At 38.3% G+C, this 19,425-nt stretch overlaps 1 protein-coding gene across 1 annotated transcript in view; it reads left to right on the top strand.

Annotated features, from left to right (window-relative positions):
- The first annotated feature begins 387 nt into the window (after window positions 1-387).
- Window positions 388-19,425, top strand: part of TXNDC11 (thioredoxin domain containing 11) — a 55,675-nt gene continuing 36,637 nt past the window's right edge. The window contains exons 1-4 of the mRNA XM_054589581.1: window positions 388-778; window positions 7,070-7,286; window positions 10,093-10,190; window positions 13,776-13,905. Of these exons, the coding sequence (XP_054445556.1) occupies window positions 522-778; window positions 7,070-7,286; window positions 10,093-10,190; window positions 13,776-13,905 (702 nt within the window). The 5' untranslated portion in view covers window positions 388-521. The remainder of the gene's footprint in view (window positions 779-7,069; window positions 7,287-10,092; window positions 10,191-13,775; window positions 13,906-19,425) is intronic.

Below are 19,425 nucleotides of genomic sequence, written 5' to 3'. Positions count from 1 at the left end.
CACTTCTCGCCTCCGTATGTGTATTCTACCTTTTAGTGGGTATTATAAACCGCACCAAAGTCCTCCAGGGACAGTAGTGAGACTAGCGCGCATGTATTCTGCATTACCCTGGCTTTTAAAAGCCTGTAGGCGCCCCGCGAATCTCAAAGTAGGCGTGGCCAGACTCTCGGACCAGCGTCTGCGCAGGCTCTGTAGTCGGAGGGCGGGGCTCGTGGGCTAAAGACCCGGCAGCAGAAGCCTAGGGCCCGGAGGGGGAGGAATCCGCGCGTCCCCGAAGGGCGAGAGGGCGTGGCCCTCCTGGGGCGGGGCTCCTGGGTAGAGTCACCTTCCGCGCAGACTCCTTGGCCGGAAGGCGGAGCCGCCTGCGCGGGGGCGGGCTCCGCAGCGGCGGCTGGGCTGACGTGGAGAGTCACGGTTAGCGGGCGCTGCGAGTTGCGGGATTGGGGAGCGACGGGCCGGGCCGGGCCGGGCCTTCGGGCCCTCGGCGGCGGCGGTATAAAGCTGGCGACTGGGAGCATGTAATGTCGGAATGCGGAGGCCGCGCCGGCGGCGGCGGCAGCAGCAGCAGCAGCGACGACGCCGAGGAAGAGCGTGGCGGTGGCGGCGGCCCCGCGGGCTCCGGCTCCTTCAGCCCGGCCCCGGCTGGAGCGTCCTCGGCCGGCCGGCTCCGTCGCGGACTGCGCGTCGCTTCCCTCATGGCGCGCCGGCGACCCGAACTGCTCTGCGGGGCCGTGGCGCTCGGCTGCGCGCTGCTCCTAGCTCTCAAGTTTACCTGCAGGTGAGGCGACCCTCACCACCGGATCACCGACCCGACGCCCCCTCGGTCTGGCCGGCGGCGCGTGGCTGGGTCAGGGGTTGTAGCGGCCTTCGCAGAGTGGGGAAAGTCGGACCTTACTTTGCTGGGAGCGAGGGACTTTACTTTCCCTAAGTCTTGGGCTTTGCCGGTTACTTTCCCCTCTCCCTGGCCGGCTAGTTAGCCATGTGGCGGTGTTCAGGAACTGCTCGGCGCCCCTTCGTCCTGTTGAATACCGACGAAGGTGGGCCAGTTCTGAGCTGCTCAGTTGCGGTTTCTTGGGGTTGCACCTGTCAGTCATTTCTGCCCAAGCCGTAGGACCCTCATTTACCACCCATTTTGTTTCCTTTATGTTTCGAATGTAGTAATTCACAACCATTAGAGTCCCATAACCTTTTGGGAATTCATGTAGTCATTGATCTAACAATTATTTATCTGCATCTACTGTGGGGAGCACTTGTCCGGATGAGCGATGAAAATAAAAGTTTCCACTCTCTATTTCAGCGGACAGGCAGTAAACAAACTTAATTTTAAAGGGCTTCTTTCTGTAAGTGCTGTCCTGGGAATGGAAGCCGTGAGGGTGGAGCAGAAAGGCTTTCCTAAGGAAGCCACACAGGAAGCTTACACAAGAAGGGGGAGGGGCCAGCCCTGGGAAGATCTGGAAGAACAGTGTCCAAGCTAGAGGGAATGTGAAGTGCAAAGGTTCTGAGGTTGGACAAGCCTGGTATTTTCCTGGAATTAGGAAAGGCTCGAGTAGACTGATGCATAATGAGCAAGGAAAAGGAAAGTTAATTTGACTCTCCTTGAGAAAATACACAGATAGAAAATTTACTGTAAAGTTCAGGAGTATTTTTGGCCTACCAAATCTGCAGTGTATCTCCTAGTGCTCCAAGTTATGTCTGTGTTGCCATTGACTGCTTTATTGGCCAAGAGGAAGATTTCAATTGCAACATTGTTACTGGACATGTTAAGTGTAATATGTGGCCCTTATTGTCAAAGAGATGTCAAAGGATTGGGGATTTTAGTGAAAACAAAACAACTTCTAATAACTATCATTGAGCATTTGCCATGTGCCAGTGATGCTGTATTACCAGCACTGTTTTTCCGCCTTGGAATAGTTGATATTTTGGGCCAGATAATTATTTGTTGTGGCGCGTTGTCCTGTTCATTGCCCTATTTATTATCCCTGGCTTATACAGATGTGACAACCAAAAATGTCTCCAGACATTGCCAAATGTCCCTGGGAACACAGTTGCCTGTTTGGGAACTATAGCTTACAAGAATGCATTTATTCATTTAATGCAGAATCTGAGAGCCTTGTGTGGATCATTTAAATTTCAATTCTCAGTAAAGTCTGGATATACTCTTATCCTTCCAATTTACAGATAAAGGACTTGAGCTTTGGTCATGTTACAAAACTTGCCCCAAATCACACCCACCTATTAGTTGGCTCAACTAGAATTTGAATCCTTTGTTGTCAGGTACGAGGCTCTTCATCTTGCTCTTTTTCACGTTCCTTCATCAAGGAAAAAGTACAGAATATTTTGCAAGATAGAATAATTGCAGGGTGGCATTTGGGTTCCAATAAGCAAGAGAGGTGTTCACCCTCTAAGGGTTGGGAGCTTACTGACATTAGTTTGTCTGTCTATAGAAATGACTTACTACACATGAAAGTCGTTTTAAATTTCAGGTAGAAGGAAGAGTGAATATACATCTAGTTACAAGAACATGCAGAACAAGATCCCTACCTGCTTCAGGAGGAGAGAGAAACACTGCTTGCCTCTCCAGCTCCTTTCTGTGCCACTGGCAAATTTTACAGTTTTTTAATAGATTCAGATTGATTTTTTTTAATCCTATTTGATTGAATGGTATCATGATACTATTTTATTGCTGTACAACTGACTCAAATGTTTCTGGCCCCTTTTTCCTGTTTTATTTTTAAGATCTTTGCCTTAATGAGGACAGAGGCTTAATGAAGAGTAGTTTTTCTTTTTTTAATTTAACTTTTAATAGCTCCCATGCTCAAATAAGGGAGAACCCTCTTAAGTGTCTGTTGTTTAGCTGAGTTCAAATTAGATAGCATAAGAAAGGTTGATTTCGGGTTGAAACAACTAATAATTGTGTATTTCTGGACATGTAATCCCTATCCTGTTTGCCTTCCCATGCACTGAATCTTCATGACTTCATCTTTCTCACTTTCCTTTTACTCTGATTTGGAGGAAAAAATTGTGTATGTACCTATTTATATTAATATATGCAACCAATTGTTGAATTTTTTGTACCTGAGACTTAGACTTGAAAGCTGCAGGAGGCTGTGACCAGGTACTTGGTTAGAGTGTTGTCCGGATATGTCAAGGTTGCGTATTCAGTGCCCAGTTAGGGAACATACAAGAATCAACCAGTGAATGCAATAAGTGGAACAACAGATCAATGTTTCCCTCTCTGTCTCTCTCTCTCTCAAAAAAAAGAAAGAAAAAAGAAAAGAAAAAGAAAGCTGCAGGAAATCTTCGATCTAGGTATAGTTTCTCAAAAATGTTTAGCAAATTTAAGAGTTAAATGGAAACTTGTGAATGTTTCTGATGGAAGAGAGCCATATGTCTCTCTTCCCTGATAATGTTTGTTTTCTGACGGGCCACGTGTTTTATCTGATGTGTTGACTTTAGGGACTGCTGTGAACATGCAAAGCAGCAATACTAAGTTGATAACTATCATTTGTTTTGCTGTCACAAACATATATTTTCTCAGATTATGTTTATTAACACTTAACATGCAATTGGAATAGTAGAAAAATAATATCTCCAAAAAGCAGAATTTTGGAGTTCTTGAAAAGGTATCACTCTTGCACCACAGGAGCCGTCTACACCTCTTTGCATAACTGTCTTCTTGTAATTCGGATCTCATCTGAAAAAATAACCATTCCAACCAGCAGCCCATCAGAGGAGCTTCCAGATTTTTTGTCATGTCATCTTGTTAAATTTTCCACATAGCAGTGATCATTTTGTGTCTTTATTTTTTGTGGTTTACATTTTTGGTTGTTTACCTGTCTTCCCTCAGAAAATAAGCCCCTTGATAACATAACATGCTCACTGCTTTCATCTTTGGTGCCTAATACAGTGCCTGCACCACAGTAAGATTTGCTCAATGAACATTTTTTTTTTGAATCATTTTGTAAGTGACTGAGTTTTTCAGGTTGTGAAGATATTTTACATAGACAGAAATCCCTGATTGTAGGGTTGAAGTGTAAGAGTGAATAAATAGATTTTCTTCAACTTTTTACACCTTTATGATGTTAATAATTTTTGGTTAAAATTGTTAAGTGACATATTTAGAATTGTCTTAATTCAGAGAGCTAATACTTTCTAGATGCAGAAGGGGATGTAGAACTCTTTCCTTCATACTAAATGACCCAAGTCTCTTAGAGTAGCTTAGTTCTAGGTCTTGGGTGTTTATGTATCTTTTCTTTTTTGGTTCTAAATATCTGGCTTTGTGCTGCATATCTCAGAGTTGTCAGCACCTTCCTTCATGTTCCTCCTGTCTACTGTAGTCATCCCTTGGTATCTGCTGGGGATTGGTTCCAGGACCCCCTTAGGATACCAAAATAATTGGATGTTCAAGCCCCTTATATAAAATGGCATATTTTTTGCATATAACTTACCCACTTCCTCCCATATACTTTGTCATCTCTAGATTACTTACAATACCTAATACATTGTAAATGCTATATAAATAGTTGTTATACTGTATTATTTAGGAAATAAAGACTGGAGAAAAAGTCTGTACATGTTCAGTACAGGTGCAACCATGGTAGGCCTAACTGTGTAGTACAAACTAGCAACAATGTAATTTAAAAAAAATCTTCACTGGAGGATATAATCATTGATTTTGGAGAGGAGGGAAGGAGTGTTGAAGGGGGAAAGCAAGAACTATTGATGTGAGAGAAAAACATTAACCAGCCACCTCTTGTACATGTTCCATCTGGGGATTGAAATTGACACCTGGGTATGTTCTCTGATCGGGAAGCGAATGTGCAACCTTCTGGTACATGGTATGACGCTCCAACCAACTGAACCATGCAACCAGGGCCAATGTAACATTTTTTTAAAATAATATTTTCGAGCAAAGGTTGGTTGAATCCATAGATATGCAACCCAAGATGCACATGGCTGCCTATAGTTAGCTATTTTCTGAGAAACCTGATTATCAAGTTCATTTGAGTACATTTAAGTTAGAACGCAATTAGGTGCTCCTTAGAATTATCCCTAGTAGAGTAAATGGGTCTTCTGACACTTTGATTCTTTTAGACTCTTTTTAATATATGTCTGTATGGATTTATATTTAATTTCCTTTCACATATGTTCAGGTGAGGTAAGTAGGGTAAGTTCATTCATTTCACAAGTTTTTGAATTTTAGAGTTAACAGGAGCTGCTAAACAATGAGGATCTAACAGTGCAAAAGATAGGGACCTTGCCCTTACAGAGTTAATGATCTGGTAGAGTAGATAAATAATAAAAAAGGAAAATAAGTAACAAATTGTGGTGAGAGCTATGAAGACAAGGAACAGGTAGCTGAGAGAAAATTGCCTCGGTACCCTTCTGTAGTTAATCTCTATTCCACTCCCTACTGGTGTAATTTATTTCATTATAGATCAGCTTTGCCTGTTTTGGGGTTTTATATAAATGCATTCAGATTATACAAGGTGAGGCAAAAGTAGGTTTATAATTGTTCATATGGAAGATAATACAAAAATAATAATATAAGAATAAACTGTTCTGTTTACTCACAACTGTAAACCTACTTTTGCCCTACCCTGTGTGTATGTTTTAATATCTGACTTCTTTCATCCTGTATCATTTTGAGACTCATCCAGGTATACTATGTATCAGTTCTTTTTTTATTGATGAGTAACATTTAATTGTAAGAATATATCTCAGTTTATTTATCCTTTCACCTAATGAGTTATTCCAGCTTTCTATTTAGATGGTTTATCTTTTCCCATTCTTATGCTTTCATTCTATCTATGTTTTTATGTTTATAATGTGTCTCTTAGATAGTTTATGATTGGATCTTGCTTTATTATCTGATCTGGCAATCTTTTCCTCTTAATTGGATGGTACAGTCTTTTTATTTTTAATGTAATTGTTAATATGGTTGGGTTTAAGTCTACCTCCTAGTTATTTGTTTTTCATTTGTACCTTCTGTTTTCAGGGTTCCATTTTTATTTTCTCTACTGGTTTCTTACCTAAACTGCTATAATGGTTTTATGCCTTTTTAGTGGAGTTACGTGGACAACTCAAGGTGTTTTTAGGCCCCTTTAACTTGGCGGGAAGCAGCCTCAGCAAAGATCTTTTAGTCTTTTTTTCTTTTTTAATTGATTTTAGAGAGAGGAAGGGTAAGGGGAGACAAAAGTAGGAACATTGATTTGTTGTTCCTCTTATTTATGCATTCATTGATTAATTCTTGTATGTACCCTGACTGGAGAATCGAACTTGCAGTCTTGGCATATTCAAACAATGCTCTAACCATCTGAGCTACCCAGCCAGGGAGACCTTTTTGTCTTAATGGGAAAGTTGTGGCAGCTCTGTGACATCTGACCGCTTGTTCATTCTTCTTTCCTTTTTCCTTCTGAGCTCTGTTTTCAAGTCCTCAGTAAGCTCGTTTTCTAGTTAAATGGTCTGTTGCTTTGTCACTCATCTTTATCAACCTTTGGATTATGATATGTATCTGGAGAAATCTGTATTACTATTTAATTATTATTTTTGCCCGAATGCGCTGGATAAGTACAGGCCAATTCCAGCTAATATGCTTTGCATTTTCTCAAGGTTGAGTTGAGATGTAAACACTTCCTATAGAAATCTTATTAGCAGTAGCCACATGTGCTCCCTCCTCTTAATTCTGAGCGAGCTTACTGATGGCTCTGAAGCCCTGGAAAACAGTGGCTCCTGTGGAGAACAAGACCGCAGAGAGATAAAGGTGAATCTTGGGTGTGGAGGCATGAATATGGGTTATTCAGAGACATTCTCTTCTGTTCTCCACTGCTTTCCCACTCCACACCTGGGGAGACAATATTATAGACTAATTTGTAGCATATTTTTTATGTCCTTGATTCTCTCAGCCACATACTACCTTAATACAGAATATGACTTTTTTACTCCAGGACAGTGTTTTGGGGACTCCATTTTCCTATTCAAAAGAAGAATCAAACTTCATTCTTCCACATGAAGCTGTTGTTAGAAGAAAATAAACTCAGTGATCTTGTTTGTGTTTGCTCTTTTTTAGTCGAGCAAAAGATGTGATAATACCAGCAAAGCCACCTGTCAGCTTTTTCTCCTCGAGGTCTCCGGTTCTTGACCTCTTCCAGGGTCAACTAGACTACGCAGAGCATGTTCGCCGTGATTCAGAGGTGGTGCTGCTGTTCTTCTATGCCCCATGGTGTGGACAGTCCATCGCTGCCAGGGCAGAAATCGAGCAAGCAGCCAGTCAGCTTTCAGACCAGGTAATGCTGATATTTGGCCTAAAAATCAAATGATTGCCAGACCTGTTGCAGAGGAGGTTGTCTCCATAGCGACAGCTTACCCACCTGGCTGATTTTGCCAAGCTGAAGGCCAGGAGCACTTTGTAAATTCTGAAGCCTTCTTTAAACAAGCAAAAGATTTCTGGTTGTAATGATCCTGGTTGGTTAGCAGCAGGAGCAGATTCTGATTCTCGAGATGTAGGCCAGTGCTCATTCCAGAGTGCCATGCTGTTTGGTTTTTGTAACTTAAAGGTGGTGGGGGTGGGGAGCAAAGTAATGTATAATTAAATCATTATGTGCTTGAGTTTGTAAATGCTTGGATAAAATAAGTCCTTGTATATCTATGTAGAGATACTGTGGATGGGATGGTTATAAATATAGACTGATAAAGATATAACATGTTGGACTCAGATATCATGGGGGCATTGCTCTTGGTGATTTGGTTTTTCTAAAAAATAAACAGCTCTTGGTAAAGATTTGAACCAAAGTACTTTCTTTCCTCAACTGACATATAAGTTGCCTTCCAGAGAAATTCAGTGAACACAAAAAAACATGCTTTGGATTCACATTTAAAATGGAGTTGGGTTTTAGGCTCAAACAAGTTTTCCCCAACATCAATGTTGGACAGGGCTTGACTCTTCCCTCTGTAGAGCAGTCTTGAGCATTGCAGGGTATCACCCCTGCCCACCACCCATCACAAAGCCCTGTAGTCCCCCACCTCCCTCAGTCATTGCAAGAAACAAAAAAGTATGCACAGACTTCTTAGAGGCTGCTGCTGGGACCAACTGATCTGAGCTTACTGAAGCAGACAGCTGAGTTCCAGAAGTTCATTTGGAACTCTCAGTTGGTTTTTCTTAGAAACAATGTTATAAATGGTGACTAGGCCTCCTGCTCAGCCTAGTAAAGCATTTTTAACCATTACATATCCCTGAATGTGGTACCAAGTACTGTTTAAATATGACCTTCATTCCCGATAACACTTATTCTTGGTTTTGGGTGGCGGGGAGCAGGTGATTTTATTTTCCAACTGTGGCCCATGGATTCCCGTCCTTCCTTTACTGCTTCCTACCCCCGATTTTAAATGGCAAACAGTAATCAAACTGGCAGAGATACTTCTAGTGAGGAAACGGGAGCTCTAATGGAGCAATGGGAGGCAAACAGTATGTTAGCATAAAGGAAATCACCTCTTTACCCATCCCCCACATTTTCTGAATTTAGAGAACTAGTGGAGAATCTATTATATATTAGGGTGTCAATCACGTATTATTTTACTGTCAACTTAAGCAGTATGCCCTTTAGAGTAATTACTTAGGAATGATATTTGGGAGTGCCTGGGACTGCTGTTTTGCACAGCAGCTCTGCAGGCCAATGTTAGTGTCCCTGTTCTTACTGAGACAGAACCTCTGGCTTAAAGGGAACAGCAGTTTGTTAAAGGTCACACTACAAGTGGTTGAGGTCATAGTGCCATAAACAACTGACTAGAAGTGTGTTTTGTTTTGTTTTTGGGTGTTTTTGGAAAAACTTTTCCTAGCTCCTTCTAAATTGAGAGCTTACTGCTCTGTGCTCTCAGTAGGGAAAAGGAGCAGGCTTATTTTCAGAAACAGGCAAAGGTCTTTTGAGCCACATTGCTTAGTAAAATGAGTAACCAGCATAGATTGTGCCCTGTTTCTAAGTAAAAAATGAGATGCCAACCTTAACTAAAGATATGTTTGCTTTTCTTTCTCATAAATAGACTCTAAAAGGATCTGTAGAGAGTTTCCACCAAGTTTGAGCAATATTGTTTTCTAGTAAGGATAAGACATCTAAAAGTGTCTTTTTGTAATCTTCATACTTTTTCAATATTATAAAAAATTTTAAACATATAACAAAGGTGAAGGAATTGCCCATATACTTGCCACTTAAATTCTGCTGTTAACATTTTATTATATATTTGGTCATTGTATTGTCCCTCTAATCAGTGGTTCTCCAGATTTGCCCCCCAGGGATCCTTTGGCAATGTCCAGAAGTGTTTTTTGGGTACCTGAGAGGGGAAAGCTTGTGGCATCCAGTGGGTAAAGACCAGGAATACTGCTAAACACCATACACCATCCTACATCCAGTGTGTAGGAGAGCCCCCCACAACAAGAACAAATATAACAACAGCAAAAAAACCCTCAAAACAGTTCAAGCCCAAAATTTCAGTATTGCCAAACTTCAGAAACTTTGCTCCAATCTAACTACGAATTCATCTTATTTTTGGTACATTTCAAAGTAGGTTGCAGACATAGGGACACTTCTTAGATACTTCAGAATCCACCTAAAAATATGTACTTAATCCATAGTTTTTGTTATTCAGTACTGCATTTTAGAAGATAACTTTAATCATCTGTTACCTTTATTAGTTTTTAATATAGCCATTAAAAATGGTCCTTTGAAATTTGTGATGTTTTATTGGTAGGTAGCATTTTCTCATTCTCAGATGCTCAATTTAACAATCAAAGTACATATCCTTCTAAGTTTTAGTGTTAATCATATTTATGAAAAGCTCTTTGGTGCTTGTTCACTTTAGAATTCAAAGGAAATCATTTTCCTCTTGGAACAGACTTCGAAATATTCAGTACTACCTAGACACTACAGTTTTTCTTTTTTATTGTAACAGTCAATGATGACCTTCTTTGAACTCTCTACAATTTTTTTACACTTTCTGTTTCAGAGAGGAATAGTTCCATATCTATAATTTTATCTTTTAAGTCTTTGTAGTTTTTCAGTTGTTATTCATAGTCATTTGAAACCTTTTTTGGCTCTGCAGGTGTTGTTTGTGGCAATTAACTGTTGGTGGAACCAGGGGAAATGCAGAAAACAGAAGCATTTCTTTTATTTTCCTGTAATATATCTATATCATCGGAGGTAAGAAATTTTAAGTAGTGTTTCTAATTCCAACTAAGTTTATCAATTTTGAAGTGATATTTGTGTTTTTTCCATTTAAAAGTATTAGATAGATTGAGAAAAATACATATAAGTAAAAATAAATAAATAAAAGGATCCAGATAATTTATCTTATCGGCTGTACATTATCACTGTGTTTTGATTTATAGTCTCCTGTTAGTATATATCCACCTGCACCCCTTTTTAAAAAACATAAAAACATGGTATCATGTAGTAATACTTTTTCCTAAACTCTTTTTTTATTACTGTTTGAACATCTTTTCATGTCATTACATATTCTACAACATTTCTTTTCATAGTACCAGTTACTCCATTGTGTGGCTGTACATTTCACATATTCTGAAAGTATTTTATGTATAAAAATACACAAAAGTCCTTATCCTGTTACCTGGCTATATAGCATAGGATAGCATAATCAAGTGGGTATCTTCCCATCTTTTCAACTGGGAAGAAAATTTCCACAAGTCCACAATCCTGTATCCATAATTCTGAAATCCAAAAAGCACAGAAAACCTGAAAGATTTTTCATAAATTTTGTCCCTAAATGAGGTAACAAGAGACTGCCTATACTCTTCATCCCATTTAAGGTGCCAGTTTATTCATTTTGCTGCAGAAATATTGGTGTTTGATTTTGGAGTACTCCCCAGACATTGCTGTGGGTGTTAGGTACTGTCTAAAATTTGACTTGAAGGGTTTTGGAGACATGAGATGGGATTCTGGACTTTGTTCAGTGTAGTTGATTTGAGTTTGTTAACGACAGTAAAATGGGTAAAGAAGATGTGATTAGTAAGAGCTTTACTTTTTAGATTTTTTTTTTCACTTCCTCTAAATTTCTTGGGCCTAATCAATGGGGATCTACAACAAACATCAGCAAACTATCATTTGTGGATTATCCATCACATTCCATCATATGTCTATGTCTGTTAACATAAAATGTGTGGCATATAGTGTTGCTTTTCAGATATTAAATACTATTTGGGCAAAAACATCCTTTCCTACCCCATCTCCACCCTCAAAATTTCTTCTAGATATATGAATACTTTGTCAAAGTAACTTTCTCATGGTTACTTTTTTTTTTTAAGGTAAGTATAAAGTACTATATTTGAAAGTTCTAAAAGTCTGTACTCTGTTAATGGGATGATGACCTTGCATTTCTTTTCCTGGAAATAGAAAATATTTGGTAATAGGAAATAGGACACACATTCCTAGTGGGGAGTAGAGGACTTGCAACTGTATGTCCAAGCCAGCTACCCAGAAGTAGACTTAACTTGATGTGACATTGAAATTAGCATAATCCCCTTGAATCAAGTACAAAATGTCATTTTGGGATATGTGATGTGCAATATTTTCTTACACTTTTTGTTTTTGTTTTATAGAAAGATTGAAAAGACATGAAAGGAACTTTAGAAAGATCTAAAGATCTCATTTTATAGATGAGGAATTTGAGGTTGGTACTCACCTTGGAAGTACTCACCCCTCATCTTTACCTGTTAAAGTTTTACTTGTTTCAGTCAGTCCAGGCCTATTAATACTTGTTTCAACATATTCATTCCCAAAGTATCAAAAACAGAAGAAAGTGTTAAGGCACAGAAATATTTGAAACGTAGCCTTTTCCCTTTTATATTCTGTTTAAGAATCTTCATCCTGGCCAGGTGGCTCAGTTGGTTGGAGTGTTGCCCCATACATCAGAAGGTTGAGGATTTGATTCCCAGTCAGGATACATACCTAGGTTGCCGGTTCAATCCTCAGTTGGGGCATGTATGGGAGGCAACCCATCGATGTTTCTCTCTCACATCGATATTTCGCTCTTCCTTCCTCTTTAAAATCAATAAAGATACCCTTGGGTTTAAAATTAATTAAGATATCCTCGGGTGAGGATTTAAAAATTTAAAGAAAGAGACTCTTCAAACCCTCTATTTTACGTATAACATATGAATGAATGTATTCCTTCAACTAAACTCTCTTGTGAATATTTGGTTGTCTTGAGTTTCTTTTGGTCAATGTGCTTGCAAATGTGACCCTGGAGTCTCATCACTGGGCAGACTGCTGCTGTTGTGTGTGTTGTTTCTGTTGTTTGTATAATGACTTACCTAGTTGTAGCTGCTTAAAGAAATTAATAGGCTTTTCTGTTCTGTGAAAGTAGATTTCACTTTTTTCTTGAATACCAGTTACACAGATAATTTATAAAAGGCTCTGAAGCAGGGAGTAGTTTCTCAAAACACACTGTATAAAGCTCAGCAGCCCTAGGTGAGTTGGTCCTATGGTGATGGCTATGGTGATGGCTATAGTGTGTTGCTAAAACATGTTCCCCATCCTGCACTCTGGGATCTTCTCATTACAAGACACTGGGACCCTTGTAACATCATTCCAGGAAAACTCAGCAGAGTCTCTCTTTGCTTGAATAGATGAGATTTCCAGATTGGTTGGCTCCTTTTTGCTGAATAAAAGTTGCCAGATGATTTTTTAAATTTCTTCCTTTAAAAATTGTTGGTGGTTGATGGTCATGATTTTAAAACTAATTGTTAGAATTAGTTAACAAATTTGTTGTAGTAAGTGTTGAATTATAGAATTGTTAACTCTGTCTTCCAGCTGTTCATGTAGAATGCTATTTTAATTTTTCATCCTACTCTTCCTTCGTCTGCATCATATTCTGCAGTGCACACTGAAGAATTGTGTTTATCTTACCACATTATATGTGTGTTAATTTCTGCAACCATATATTATAGTATTATGACCATAGCATTTATATAATTCTTTACTGTGCTCTGTCTATTCTCACTATTAACAGTAAGCTTACTGCCAATTTCTGTTTAGAGAGAAGAATGGTTATGGAGTTGCTGAATTTCACCATATTCCCTACCCCTTCCACATACATACCATTCAATTATATTTGAGCAATGTATGTTGGTATTGTACAAGATTGAAGAAAGCCGTGTGAGGATTCTGTTTAGATTATTAGGAGGAATAACTGAATGTTACTAGCATTGATTAGCAATACTAAGTTAAATTCCTGTGCATCCCCCAGTACAGAATGGAAAATGAGGAAAATCATTTATACAAGTCCCTGACTTGTATCTTCATAATTTTTTGTTGTTGCACTAAAGCTGTAAATAAGTTTAAGGTTCATTTAACAATCCTTTGTGTAAGTGCCTATGGGAAAGTTTAATAACTACTTTTTAGTAGGCTAAGGGCCAGCTGCTCAAAGGAAAGTCTGCTCCTCTCCACTGTGTTGTGTAGTTCAGATCCTGGAATCCTTGACCACTTGGTCAGTTTCAAAGGTTGCCTTTCTATTTTGTGTTTTAAGGAAATGTGGAAATTCATTTTTCAAAGGTTGCTTGTATTGGCTGCTTACACACCTTTCTTCACATAAATGTTTCTTAATTAGCCCTCCAGTCACCTCCTGAGACAAAGAATGCTGCTTACCTATGAACCTGTCAGGATCCTGAAGCGGGACATTATCACTTTGTGGTGTTGGTGATTTCAGTTATACATTACAGGCTTAATGCATGGTGTATTATTTTTTATTTTTTATTTTTTTGGTACTAGTTTTGGACCAATCGAATACAAAGGCCCCATGAGTGCTGTTTACATTGAGAAGTTTGTCCGCCGGGTGATGAAACCACTTCTGTACATCCCATCTCAATCAGAATTGCTAGATTTTCTCTCAAACTACGAGGTACCTGTCTTTCATATCTCCTACCATTCCCAAAACTTCACTGGGTTTATTGGATTGTTTATAGTAGAAAAGTTGATTATACCTCCTGATTTGCGGCAATTAAAAGACTACCTTACAGATAAGCCCCGATTAAATGTTTTTTGAGATACTTGATTATAGGGATAGTTTGGTCAAGTGAGTTTGAAGAAAATAGAATGCTTGCAAAACCATTTTTATTTTTTATTTGGGAGTTCTCAACAACTTTCATTTTTGTCTCACAATTAAGAGTATGTAAGGATTAATTTAAAATTATATGCAGCTGCAAATTTCTAAAAATTTTATTTGATGCTTTATGGCATCTTACTGATGAGATATCTGGTTTTTCTTGTCAGTTATAGTTTAGTCTTTAAAAACAAAACAAAACCGGAAATACATTCCATTTTATTTTAAGCGCAAAACTATTTTAAGGTCTTATCAGTAAGTTTCTTAGCATGGCTTCTCTACTGCTTTCCCATTGACAGCTTCAACCCCTGATAAATTATAGGATGTTCAGTGTGTGCACAGAACAGCTTATTATTGAAAGGCCAGTATAAAGCTTAAAATAGTCTCAATAAAATGTAAAAACAGTTTCACAGAAACTTTATTTGAACAAGAGTAAAATCATACTTGGATACAAGTGAAAATGCTGAATAAGGGAGTTGCATATAATGAATAATGGAGTTAAAATAAGGGAGTTGGCTCAGATAATTCCTCCTGACCATTTTGTCCTTTGTGAAGTTTGGAGAGGTTAGAAAGAAGTAGACAGAAGAAGGTTCATCAATTTTTGGTTCAAAAAGTATTTTTGTGACAATGTCTTTGAACACTTGTATTATAGATCTTTCTTATTTCTTTTTTTTTTAATTTCTTGCCTCTAAGATGTTTAAAGTGTTCTAACTGTATCTGCAGGAGAGAGACAGATGCATGATTATGACTGAGCAGCAAGGACAAGTTCTTTCTTTATTTAGCCTCTCCATTCTTTGAACCTGCTTTTCAGCAGTGCTTTTAGAAATTCTGTTTCCAGTTTAACAATGAGTTCACGTCAGACTCACTAATGTGCCAGTGACATTACTCCAGGTTGTTTTGGCAGCCCAGCCCATTTAAGCAGAATGAAGTAAAGCAGTGATTAGAATGCCTTTAAACAGAACCAAAAGAGTGCTGCAAACTTTGGACTCCTGTATATCTTGGCTTCTGCTGGCCTTTAAAGGATCTTCCTCCCCAGCACTGTAGACAGCTTTTATCATGAGTTTTATCTTGCTGGGCTGCTTCTCACTATGATGAAATTATCTGGTCGACAAGAGACAATATTAATTGTGACAGAACTTGAGAGTCAAGCCCATGGTGACGCTTGTGACCATTTATCTCATGGAACATACCAAATATGGCCTAGAAAGGAGAGATATCAATTGCATGCACACACTGTATAAGAACAGTGTTCTTATACATAAAGACAACATTCTAGATCTACAAATGAAACACTGTCATTATTTGACAGTTGAATAAATATGAAAGTTAAAGGAGGTCCCACTCTAGAGCACAATATACTTTTGGACATTCCTCTGAATTAAGATTTCTGAACCTCAGCAGTGTTAACATTTGGAGTCAGATAACATTTTTTTTGTTGTTGTGGGAGGCTGTCCTGTGCTTTGCACATGTTTAGTAGCATCCTTGGCCTTTACCTGCTAGATATCATTAGCACCCCCTGCCGCAAACACCCCCCCCCCCCATTTGGGACAACCAAAAATATGCTATCATTATCAAATGTCCCTTGGAGGAAGGGGTGCAAAATTGCCACATTTGAGAACCACTGTTCTAAATTATTGTTTCTCCAAATAAGGCGTTAAGATGATGCCTCATAGATAGGTGTTAGTACATGCACATCTTCTTTTCATGTAGCACACAGTGCAGCAAGCTAATTGTTGGAGCTTTATCTGCTTGTAAGAGTGACAGTAGAGAGCAGATGAAACTTAAGCAGTGCCTTGACTCTTGAAAATTCTGGAGTGTTATCTGTGGGGCATGAGTGAGTTATATTGTCATCAATAGAGCCGTCTCTCATACTCAACTTTTTAAATTGTTCATTCATAACCACTCCTCCCTCCTGGAAAAGCATGCATCCTAAGTATGTTAAGGACCTTGCTGATTTAAAGAAATCTTACTGGGAAAGATACTTGTGTTAAGAGTCTTATCTCCTAATTTATATTTTGTATAAATATGGATTTCATTATCAAGTATGTTAAATTTAGGTATACCAGAATTAGGCCAAAATAGTTGTTTAACATTTTTGTTGCATTTCTGAGGTTTGTTAGAATGGCATTGTTTTTTGCTTATGTCTCTAGATAGGTTTGTGATTTCTTGTAGTAGTGCATTGGATAATTTTCCCCTAATTAAAAAAACCATATTAATTATAATTTGATTTGTCTCTTTTCCATGTGTTTGTGAACATCATAAAATTACACACTTTGTGTTTATTGGCAAATGTTGACCTGAAATTAACAACTTTTTTATATTGACATAAACTTATGTATATACTGACCTCTTCATATATGCTTATATTGCTATTATGAAGAGGAGTCTTCTAATTGTATCTTGGTTTGAATTTGTGTAAGTCCTACAGGTTAATCCTTTCAAAAGTCTAGTCAGGTGATTTGATAATGGATTACCTAGAAGAGTAGAAGTTTGTAACCAATGGAAAATATTTTATTTGACTTAGATATCTTAGACCTACCCAAATCAGATTGTTTATCATCAACCATAGTTTTATATTTATAAAATATGACTCTGAGCTCAGGTGCAATTTTAAGGAAAACAGTCTTTAATTTACTGAAAATTGCAGAAAGACATTAAAGGGTGAATATTATAAATACTTGACTGTAAATTCCAAAGCGTTTTAGTCATTATAAGCAAACAAATTATGAGTAAGCTGTGCGTTGATAAGCCCTCCAGTTTTCAAGTGCTTTTACTTCTGATCTTCCCAATAGCCATGTGAGATAGATGGAAATTGTAGATCCTTTGAACAGGTTAAGAAGATAAGGTACAGAGAGGGTACGATTTACCCTAAATGGAGACTGGACTCTAGCCCACATCTGGCTCCCCAAAGTCTTCCTTGTACACAAAGAAATGTTTAAGTAATGTCTCTGAGTTGAAACTTCACTATGTAGCTAGAGGTTAAAACTTTGAATATTTAACTATTTTATGTTGTTTTTTAACGCTTCTCTTTCATGATAGAAAAATTTTGAAGGTGTTGGCTTTTTTTAAATACCTTTTTAGAAAATATTTTATTTATTTATTTTTAGAAGGAGGGAGGAAGAGAGGGAAAGAAACATCAATGTGTGGTTGCCTCTCATGCGGCCCCTACTGGGGACTTGGCCTGCAACCCAGTCATGTGCCCTGACTGGGAATCAAATCCACCACCCTTGGGTTTGCAGACTGGTGCTCAATCCACTGAGCCACACCATCCAGGGCTGGCTTCTTAATTTGACTCTTTTTTCCTTCACTTTTAGCAATGGCTCTAAGAATAAATGATGATAAAGGTTAAAGCCATGCCTATTGACTTACTGTTAAAGCAGGAGAGTTTTTACCATTTGCTGTTATTAATTGGGTCATTAGCATTTATTCTGCAGAACTGGGAGTAGTCTGTGTATGATAATCACAATATCGAGGCAGGGAAGGTAGGTTCTAGAATTTTCTTCCCAGATATGCACTAAAATCGTAGCTACCTTATACATAATGAATATAGCTAAAAAACTGAAGTGAATTTGTGAGGGCATACTACAGAGGGAGATCAAGAGCTTTAAGTCATCTCATTATAAACCATGTTAAGGAATTGTATGTTCTTCATTTACTCTAGTTGTAGAATCATCCTTCCTCGAGGTTCTTCCTCCCTACTTAAGATACAGACAGGAAAATGTCACTTATTATTTGTGGACAACATAGACAAACATATCCCAGTGTCATTTTTATTTTGGTGGACATTACGTTGATTGGAAAGGAGATAGGATTGAATAATGGTAATGTCACTTTCAAAGTCGCTAGTTTTATGGTTCTTCTAATTTTGGTGTTTTTTAAGGTATCTTCTGGTTGAGCTATCAGTAGCTTCTCTGTTAATAATGCTTTCTTTTTTTTAAAATCAGAATCATCTGATTTGTACCTCATAATTTACTCACTAAATGCCTATAGTATTATTTAGAACTCTTATCCTGCATATGCAACCAAAATATTTTGTAAATCTTTTCATGAATTTCTGTAATTTATCCATTTAAGAGCAGTGATTTAGCATACATCCATTCATTAATTCTTATCAGTTATGGTAAACCAAATTATTTTACATTTAAGTGGGATGGGAAAAGGCTTGGCAGTGTTTAGAGGGGGGATCACGGTGTTGGGTAAATTGCCAGGTGACAGACAATCTGAGCATTTTGGAGAAAAACTTAGTAGAATGTCTGGCACCTGCTGTTCTACTGTTGTTTGTTAATAATAAAAGACTACTTTAAATGCTGAGTGAATAGATACTGTGCCTGTCAATTTATAGTTTTATAGTACTGTGAGCTAAATAGTTTTAAGTTTTCTAGGTGTGAGTTAACATTAGTGCAGAAATGTTTCAATTGCCATTGAGTAAAAACACACTGAGGTAACTGTTCTCATGACCACTAGAGGGTGTGTACATCATCTGCTGAAATTTATGCCGCATTGTAAATAGTATTCACTTAGGAAGTAGGTATTTAATGCTGATGAGGATTTGCTGGCCTCCTATAAATAGCCTATTTTTAACCTCCTCGCTATAGCGGGCACTGAATATACTGTACACTGTGGAATGGAATTAAAAGCAAAGTGGGTGAAATTATAATGTATTTATTATGTTCTTTGCTAAATTGTAAACTTGATAAAGGAGTATTGCCTTATTTATTTTTTTATCCCCATTCATTCACTAACAAATGTTTATTTTGTGCCTGCTCTATGCTGGAAATGTGATGCTGAATGAGAAAACCCTTGTTTCATGGAGTTCTAATGTGGATATAGATAACAAAGGAAAACAGATAAATGGCACATAGGAGGTTGAGTAGTGTCCTCCCAAAATTCATGTCCATGATTGAGTTCCCATGACTGTTCACCTGGTAGCTATTTAGGCACCTGGGAGTAGACTAATAGAAACATTGCAGTTGGAACCTGGGGTCAGGTGATGCTTACACATGGTAAGCGGCAGAGTGAGGAGGGACAATTTATGTACCATCAGAGCTTGTACCGTGGCTGTAACTCAGTGTCAGGCTGGCTTATGTGCTCTGCCTACTCATCTAAAAGAGAGCCTCAGAAGTATATTAAGTAGAGTTAGAGTTGTCCTTTGAACCAGCCACTGGTTTGCATTTGAGCAAACAAGAGGCCTAGACCTAGAAAGGTCTGCATATGTGAATATGCATGTGTTTTTATTCCCCAAGCTCCTCTTTTTCCAGATTTAAGAAACAACTGTGGAAGGAACTCTGAAATATATAATCACTTCTCAAATACAGCTTC

Source organism: Pteronotus mesoamericanus, unplaced genomic scaffold (genome assembly GCF_021234165.1).
Source record: "Pteronotus mesoamericanus isolate MK-2021 breed Mesoamerican mustached bat unplaced genomic scaffold, CSHL_Meso_final scaffold_167, whole genome shotgun sequence".
Lineage (NCBI taxonomy): Eukaryota > Metazoa > Chordata > Mammalia > Chiroptera > Mormoopidae > Pteronotus > Pteronotus mesoamericanus.
This window is presented reverse-complemented; position numbering and strand designations above follow the sequence as displayed.